At 44.0% G+C, this 9,244-nt stretch overlaps 1 protein-coding gene across 3 annotated transcripts in view; it reads right to left on the reverse strand.

The window, feature by feature from the left end:
• Positions 1 to 7,104: 7,104 nt before the first annotated feature.
• Positions 7,105 to 9,244, reverse strand: part of KNG1 (kininogen 1) — a 39,754-nt gene continuing 37,614 nt past the window's right edge. For 2 of the 3 annotated variants that reach the window (XM_006171461.3, XM_006171460.3), the window contains one exon: positions 7,105 to 7,356. In XM_006171461.3, the coding sequence (XP_006171523.1) occupies positions 7,276 to 7,356 (81 nt within the window). In that variant the 3' untranslated portion in view covers positions 7,105 to 7,275. Of the gene's footprint in view, positions 7,357 to 7,436 lie in introns of those variants that run through there. The other variant, XM_006171462.3, reaches the window with a different exon arrangement.

Raw genomic sequence — 9,244 nt, forward strand, 5'->3', positions numbered from 1 at the left:
AGCTTAATTTTATTTATTTATTTATTTATTTATTTATTTATTTATTTATTTATATTTTTGCTATAGGGCGCATGCGCTCGCCAGACAGACAGAGACAGAGAGACAGAAAGTGAGAAATCACCCCCAGGGTGGATGGCCACGCCGCAATCCCTTCTCCATTCTCCTCTCGGGATCTTGGGCACACACGCACACGCGCCCAGAGCCACCGGGTCCGGGACACGAACCGTGGTCGACTACGTGGGAGTCCAGCAACATAGCCATTACGTTAACTGCTGGTCTCTCATAGCAGCTTTATTATTTAAATTCTTTTTTTATAGCAACTTTATGATAGCCAAAAAGTGAAAACAACCCAGATATCTTCTAACGGATGAATGGTTAAACTGTGTTAAATCCATACCATGGAATATTATTTGGTTGTAAAAAGGAAGGGTCTGCAATATTTATTGATAAACAATGAAGGAAAGTGCCAATCCCAGAAGGCTGCATGCTGCATAATTCCATTTTTATAACATTCCTGACAAATTATAAAAATAGAAAGCAGGGACCAGCAGGGAGAAGGAATTGCGGTGTGGCCATCCTCCCGTGGGGTGATTTCTCACTTTCTGTCTCTCTGTCTCCCTCTGTCTGGTGAGCGCACATGCCCTATAGGAAAAAAAAAAAAAAAAAAAAAATAGAAAGCAGTACTTGCCTAGGTTTAAGAAGGGGGAGGGGCAGGAGAGAAGTGGGTATGGCTATACCAACGCAATATGAGGGATCCTTTCCAGTGATGGAAATATTTTGAATTTTGATTGGTTCGAGACTGGTTGTGATAATGTGGAGTCCCGGACCTGGTGTCTTGAAAAACACTGGGCATATGTGTGTGCATGCCTAAGATCCTGAGAGGAGAATGAAGGAGAAGGGATTGCAGCGTGGCCATGTCCCCTGGGGGGGGGGGTGATTTCTAATTCTTTCTCCCTGTCTCTTTCGGAAAGCAAACATGCCCTATAGAAAATCTTTTTTTTCTTTTTAAAGAAGAGAGAGAGAATGATTGCTAAATGTAACAGTGCGTGTTGGCTTGGATCTTAGTAAATAAAAGGGCGTCAATGAAAACAGCAGTAACTAAAACCACAATGAGGTCACTAGAACTGTGTGTACCATTATGGAGAGATGTTTAAGACACATTGTAAAATGAAAAGACACGGTATTGAGGAAAGATATATTTAGTAAGATTCTGTTTGTAGTCCATCTTAAATAAATTTTTAAAAAAAGTTCTTGTACTCTTAAGATCAGTTTAAAAACCTCCTCTTCTACTATGCTTTTCATAATTACTATGGAAATAAAGTGATTTCTTTCCTTTGGACTCCTGCGCCATTCTGTTATTCTACTTTTCAGATATTTGTAATGGGGCCACCAGGTGGCGTGGAGGTTAATCCATCCAGATCCCATCCGGTTGACTATGCACTTAGAGTTCCAGACCCAGGGCTTGAAAACCATGCTGAGCAAGTGTGTGCACATGCCCAAATCCTCACAGAATAGAGGAGAAGGGACTGTGATATGGCCGTTTCCCCTGAGGAATGATTTCTCATTTTCTCTTTGTGTTTCCTCTCCACAGTGCACATATACCCTATAACAAAAACTAAAAAAAAAAAAAAAAAGAGAGAGAGAAAGAAAAAGAAAAATATATTTGTCTTTTTTAAAAATAGTTTTTTGCTATATGGCATGTGCACTCGCCATAAAGACAGAAAGAGAGACAGAAAGCGAGAAATCACCCCCCAGGGGGAGGGCCGTGCTGCAATCACTTCTCCTCTATTGTCCTTTGGGGATCTTGGGCACGCACGCACACACATCCAGCGTGAATTTTAAGCCGCTGGTACCAGCACTCAAACTGCAGTCGACCACATGGAGTCCAGTGAGATAACCATTACGCCATCTTCTGGTTCCTGATATGTGTCATGCTCTAGCTTATAGTTTCATGTTTGTGTTTCATCTCTTCTACTAAATTGTGCACATCTTGAGAGGGTGGATTATATTTTATTCATCTTTGTATTTCCCACAACCTGAAGCCCCATCCCTTAATGCAAGGATCAGTTTTTTGTTGATGCTATAACTAATTGCCACTAATTTAGTGAGTTAAACAGCATGCATTTATCACCTCATCGTTCTAGAGATCAAAAATCCCAAATGGGATCCTGCCCTGTGGCCCAGGGGTTAAGGGAGCTATATCTCGCATAACCAACTGTGGTTTGAATCCCTGAATTGGTGGCTTGAAAAACACACCGAGCACGTGTGCATGTGTGCCCCAAATCCAAAAGGTGGAAGAGATCAAGAAGGGACTGTGGCATGACCGTGCGCCATGAGGGTGTGGGGTGCTTTCTCTCTCCCCCTCTTTCTCTCTATTTGTCTCTCCGGTGAGCACATGTGCCCTCTGGCAAATTAAGTAAAACATTTTAAATGGGCAACACAGGGCTAAATTCCAGCCGTCAGCAGAGCTGTATTCCTTCTGTGGGCTCTAGGGGGAAGCGTGCCTTGACTTTTCCAGGCTCTGAAGGCTGCCCGCAGGCCGTGGCTCAGGGCCACGTCATTCTGACCTCTTCTGACCTCTCCTTGCATCATGGCCATGTTTCCTTTGAAGCTGCCCCTCCTGCCTCCCTTCAATAAGGACTTTGTGATTACAGTGAGCCTACTTGGATAATCCAGGGTAATCTCCCCAACCCCAGGTCTTCGATTTAATCCTGTCTGTGAAACTCCTTTTTCATAGGATATGACATTTTCGCTGGTTTTGGAGATTAAGACATGGACATTTTTGAGGGGGGAAGGTATTATCCTATCTACCAAAATACTCAACCAACTTTGTTGGATATTACACAAAAAAAGAACTGAGAGAAGACTGTGAAGGAGTGATTAAAATAGAATGAAGTTGATCTGGAAAACATTCCAAGAAATTGTGAATTTTGATCCAAAAATGGGAAAATGACATCTTTGCCTCTTTTACTCTTAAGTCCGATGAATTGATAAGAAGTTCCTTTCATTGCAGGCAGGAATTCCCTACATATAACATGGGTCTTCAAAAAGTTCACGGAACATGCACGTCATGAAAAAACTGCATGGATTTTATATTTATTTTTTTGCCCTAAATACATTTTCCAATAACTTTTTGAAGTATAGTCATATAGTATGCACTCAATACATTTTTTGAATGAATAAAAATGAGAGAATCAAAGATAAAGATATGTTATCTAGTTTCTGCAGTGATTTGTAATATCAATATTCTATATTTATACCTCTTTGTATTTAAAAAGTGACTCTTTTTTTTTTTTTTTGAGAGGTTTTTGCTATAGGGCACATGTGCTCGCCAGACAGACAGAGAGAGACAGAGAGACTGAAAGCGAGAAATCACCCCCCAGGAGGGATGGTCATGCCGCAATCCCTTCTCCTCCATTCTCCTCTCAGGATCTTGGGCACGCACGCACACACACCCAGCGTGTTTTAAGCCACCGGGTCAGGGACGCGAACCGCGGTCGATTACATGGGAGTCCGGCGACATAGCCATTACGCTAACTGCTGGTCCCCAATCTAAACTCTTAACTGGGCTTGTTAAAGCAAAATTAAAATAATGGACAGCAGGCATGGAAAATTCCCTGAACAAACAAGACCAAAGGCTTTTACAAATAGTCTTATTTTTATTTAAATTGCAAACTTAAATAAAACTTGACTTGGATCAACTTAATCTGGGTCAGTTTAACCTGGTCATTTCTGGTAAATGCTCATGCCCGGCAAAATCAGCTTTATCCAGCCAATCAGAACTAATATAACTGAAGACTAAGGATTTTCCAACAGGGTATCTAAAAAAAGACATTTTATAATTGCAAACCTATCGAATAACTTCCTTTTTACTTCTGCATTTTTTTCTTTTTCTTTTTCTTTCTTTTTCTTTTCTTTTTTTTTGAGAGAGATTTTTACTATAGGGTGCATATGCTTGCCAGACAGACAGAGACAGAGAGACAGAAAGCAAAAAAATCACCCCCCAGGGGGGGATGGCCATGTCACAATCCCTTCTCCTCCATTCTTCTTCGGGATCTTGGACATGCACGCACATGTGCCTGGTGAGTTTTAAGTGCCCAGGTCCGGGAATCGAACCACGGTTGACTACATGAGAGTCCAGTGATGTAACCATTACACCATCTGGTGGTCTCGCTTCTGAATTTTCTTCAATAAATACTTGCCTCTGATGTTTTTGTCGCTGGGATACTAGACCTCTTTTGATCTGTTGTTTCCTTGTACAAGAATTGCTTCTTTCTTAGATAAACTCTGCAACATTTAATTTCAGAGTTGTTTTATTGCCTTAGGGACTGTGTGCTTGCCGGAGAGAGAAGGTGACAGAGACAGTGAGAGGGAAAGTGAGAAATCACCCTCCCCCCAAGGGGTATGGCCATACCACAAGCCCTTCTCTTCCCTTCTCCTCTTAGGATCTTGGCATGCATGCACATTTGCCTGGTATGAGTTTCAAGCCACCAGATCGGGGACTCAAACTGCAGTTGGCCATGTGGGAGTCCAGCGACGTCACTGCTATGCCACCTGTTGGCCCCGCAACATTTTATTTTCCGTGAGCGTGTTTTTGAACAGTCTCGTTCTACCTTTCCGAGCTGTTCCCTCCACCTCTTCAATATCTTATCACATGGGTCAGTTGTGCTCACCACTGTTTATGGCTATGGTTTGGATTAAGTCTCCATTCCACATGCTTTCATCTTGACTTCTCAACGGGATTTTAAACTCTTTGCGGAAAAGGATTTATGTCTTTTAAAATTCATTTCTCATCTGGGGCCAGCAGATGGTATAATGGTTACATCCCTGGACTCCTACATGGTCGACCACAGTTCGAGTCTCAGACCCAGTGGCTTGAAAATCACGCCAGGCATATGTGCCCAAGATCCCAGGAGGAGAATGGAGGAAAAGGGACTGTGGCATGGCCATCCTCCTTGGGGCTGATTTCTCGCTTTCTCTCTCACTGTCTCTGTCACTCTCTCTCTCTAGCAAGTACATGCACCCTACAGCAAAAATCCCTAAAAAATAAAATTATATCTCATCTCAGAACCTAGTGGATGCATATAATGAAAAATCAACGCCTGCTGGACTCCCACATGGCCAGTTGTGGTTCAAATCCTGGACCTGGCAGCTTTCTCTTCCTCTCTCTCTTTCTCTGTCTCTCTCTGGTCAAACTGAAGAACAAAAATAAAATAAATAATTCTTTTTTGTTTTTTTTTTTGGAGAGGTTTTTGCTATAGGGCGCGTGCGCTTGCCAGACAGACAGAGAGAGACATAGAGACAGAAAGCGAGAAATCACCCCCCAGGGGGAATGGTCATGCCGCAATCCCTTCTCCTCCATTCTCCTCTTTTTTGGGCACACACGCCCCCGCACCGGGCGTGAGTCTAAGCCACCGGATCCGGGACTCCAGCCGCAGTCGACTATGTGGGAGTCCAGCAACATAGCCATTACGCTAACTGCTGGTCCCAAAATAAATAATTCTTAAAAAAAACAAAACAAAACAAAAAAAACAACGCCTGCCTGCTCCTCGACTCAGTTATTTATATTGTCTATCTTATACAGTACTCAGAAGGGCATCAGCCACAGGGAGCTATTTAATAAGATTTTTGAGACGAAGATAATTATCATCTCAAAGGCAGAAATAACCTCGGCGTGGTTTTTGTGTTACCACTGCGCCCCCATGTGGCCCCTTGTGTTTTTTGTAAGACAGCATCAATAACAAAGCCTCAAGACGAAGTGGTGGAAAAGGTCTGAGTGTGAATACCAGCTGTCATTTACCGACTGCGTGGCCCTTTGTGAGCTACGGTGACCTCAGCATGGGTCTGAGGACGACGTTACACAGCCACACCAAGTTGTCTAGCACAGAAATGGCTACAGTAGGTATTCAATAAATGCCTTTTTAAAGAAAAATTTAAATCTTGATCACTTTTTGTTTTACTGATTTTCTTTTCTAAAAAGTTTGTTATTCATGGTAGAGAACAAGTACACGAATGCACACAGGAGAGAGAGAAGCTCCCTCACTTAACAGGGTCTGGGCAGGCCGCGATCCCCTTCCTCCAGCCCTCTGGCTTCAGGATCTTGGGCTCAGTGCACACCCAGCCCTGGGTTTCAGGTTGGCCGGGTTGGAGGTCCAAAGCCAAGGCCGTTCATGTGGCTTCTGGCACTGTTGTTCAGTACGCTACCGACGGCATCACCAAGGTGGGTCTGTTTTATTGGTTTCTATGTTCTCTTTCACCCAGATTAAAAAGATTTACAATTTCTTTTTTTGGGGGGGGAGTTTTTTCCTTAGGACACATGTGTTCACTAAGAAAAAAAGAGAGACAGTGGGAGGGAAAATGAGAATTTTTGGGGGGGGGGAGTTTTTCCCTTAGGACACATGTGTTCACTAAGAAAAAGAGAGACAGTGGGAGGGAAAATGAGAAATCTCTCCCTCAGGGGGGGTGGCCATACGGCAGTCCCTTCTCCTCTCTTCTCCTAGGACCTTGGCTCGCACACGCGCCCCAGGGGGGGTGGCCACACGGCAGTCCCTTCTCCTCCCTTCTCCTAGGACCTTGGCTCGCACACGCGCCCAGCGTGTTTTCAGCCACTAGGTTTGGAACTGGAACTGCAGTCAGCCGTGTGGGATCCAGCGGCATAACTTCTATGCCATCAGCTAGCTCCACAGTAATTTATCGCTTTCTTTACCCTTTTTGGAGGTCCAAGTTTTCTGATAATGAAAAGTTGGTAAGCATCATGTTAACAAGGGGGATTTGTTTTTCTCTGTTATGAGTAATTATCTGGATCATTAAAAACCAATGGTAAGCCGAATTACTCTGAGTTTTGGCCTGGGAACCCGGAGAAGGGTGAAGACGGGAAGGTGGAGAGATGACTGAGCTTCCTGGTAAAAACAACCTACTACTCCCTCACTCAGCACGACGGGTTGCGCTCTGGGCCGGGAGGGAGCCCCGCCAGCTCGCCTGCCTGCGTTGCAGAGACTGTTCCAGAACTGGGTTACGGGCTTCTGTGCAGAGTCTCCGCCCTGGCTCTCTGGCCAGCCAGACTCTGTGCAGGATGGACACGGCTGGAAGGAGACCACTGTGAACTAGGAGGGAGACATGAAGACTGAACTTTATTTCGTCCAGAAACAGAGTGAGAAAGAGGCATCCATTCTTCTCTACTTAAATTCTATCCCATCTTTCTTCTTGTCCTTCTGCTCGGGGCTGCTGGCCGAAGCTGCTGATGCCTCTGTGCCAGAGGTGACGATTCTGCCCTGGTCAAGAGACCTCGCTCGCAGATGTTGGCTCTGCCCCTGCCTTTGGGGGTCGGCCCTTGTACTCGCAGGAATTTAGGTGCCTCTGTAAGTATAGTAAAACTCCATTAATCTGATGGCATCATTCGGTTTTTTAAAAAGTAAAGGAACAAGTTGACAAGGTGAGACTTTTTCCTGCCATCATTGGTTCTTTATTTAATAAAGTACAGATATTTGAAGTAAAGTAAAAAGGAAAGGCTTGAATGCATCCAGTAAATTGAAGTAGCAGTGACGTCTGCATCCACAGGAGTGTAGACGTTTAAAGCCATAGCTCGTTTTTCTAGGCAGAGTGTAATGTAGGTTAGAAAATCTGCTTTGCCTGCACTGCATGGCACTGAAAGACAATCAGAATATCTTTTGCAAAAGTCAGTTGTCTTCAATGTCATAGCAGAAGGACGATGTGATATCTCTAAAGGGAGGTTAGAGAGGGTTTTCCTCCTAAAAGTTCTGAACAAAGCTTGCAACACACCCCATGAAGCTTATCTTACCAATTATTTAGAAAGGTTTACTTCACAAGCCTACTTCTACACTATTCCTTCCACAACACTTCTGAGAACTAAGAATTGCTCAATTTAGCCACGGCAGAAAATAACCCAAAAGCCTGTGTAAAGAGTCTTGGACGAGTGAACAGAAATTATTGACTTATGAGAAACACACCCACTGAGAAAGGAAATTACCAGACTAGTTTTATCAAGTGAAAGTAACTATTTGCTGTATCTAGCCTAATTTGGAACTGGAGAGCCAATGAATTTACTTCTCTCTGTCCTGCAGTTGGTCAACCTGTCTCTCTCGTTATTTCACTTTGACATCGGGAGGTATTTATTATTATTTTTACCCTATTCATGACTCCAGCCTTCAGTCTCCTGACTTCTCTCATTTCCACAGGCATTCAAGGACCAGGTGCCACAGTTTACTCAGTGTCAAGAATCTTTGTACGGAAATTGGTTTTGTACTTTTTTAAGCTACACCATTGTTATCAGAAATTCTGTTATCAAATGCAGTAGGCCCTACAGCACAACAGTGCTCGTTTAGAAACGTGTAAGGAAGATTTAGAATCCCAGTACACAGCTTCCTGTCCCATAGAGACGGATGGTGCTCCTGTTAGGAGTCTCATCACTGTTCTCTAGGCTGTTCTGAAGCATCATGGCTTTTGGTGCATTTTATCAGGGTGTTTGGACAATGGGAGAGGGAATGATGCAGAAACACACATGGTTGGATGAATTAATCAAGAGCATCAGAGAGATCAAAATCATGAAATTCTTTTGTTTCCATGGTGGGAGTCATTCCAGGAATTGGCTTCCAGGGGCGTCCAGGACATTTGGGGGAAGTTGTTTCTGGAAAATCAGATATCAGGTTAAATGAAAGGCTATTTGGTTTTATCTGGATGTCAGGGATCAAGTCATCGTCATTCTCTGTAGGACTTGGTGGCACATCAGATATCGCAGTTGCAATAAGATCTGAGTCCTGCAAATCAGAATCGGTAACTGCGACCATGGGCAGGGTGAGGGAAGGGCGGGGTGTGGGCCCTTCTGTCTTCTCTTGTGTCAGTGGAGGAGGTGCAGTGCTATCTTCAGAGGAGATGGACAAATGCTCTGTTTCCCAGCCATTAGGCTTTCCATTGTTTTTGCTTTTATTTTTATGTTTTCCATGGCCATGACCAAGCTTATGCTTATGCCCATAGGCTAGGCCACGTCCTCTCTGATGGTCAAGGCCATGTCCCTCTTGGTATTCAAGATCATAGTCAAGTTCAGGTTGGTGTCCATGGCCAAGGCCATGTTGCTTTTGATGTCCATGGCCAAGGCCATGTCCCCTTTGGTGCCTATGGCCTAAGTCATGCTTATGTTTATGGCCATGGCCAAGGCCATGTTTGATTTGCTTTTCATGGTCCCAGCCATGCCCACGAGTGGGCCCTTGTTCTTTTCCTGGGTACCGCT

The sequence above is a fragment of the Tupaia chinensis genome, unplaced genomic scaffold (genome assembly GCF_000334495.1).
Source record: "Tupaia chinensis unplaced genomic scaffold, TupChi_1.0 Scaffold149658_1, whole genome shotgun sequence".
NCBI lineage: Eukaryota > Metazoa > Chordata > Mammalia > Scandentia > Tupaiidae > Tupaia > Tupaia belangeri.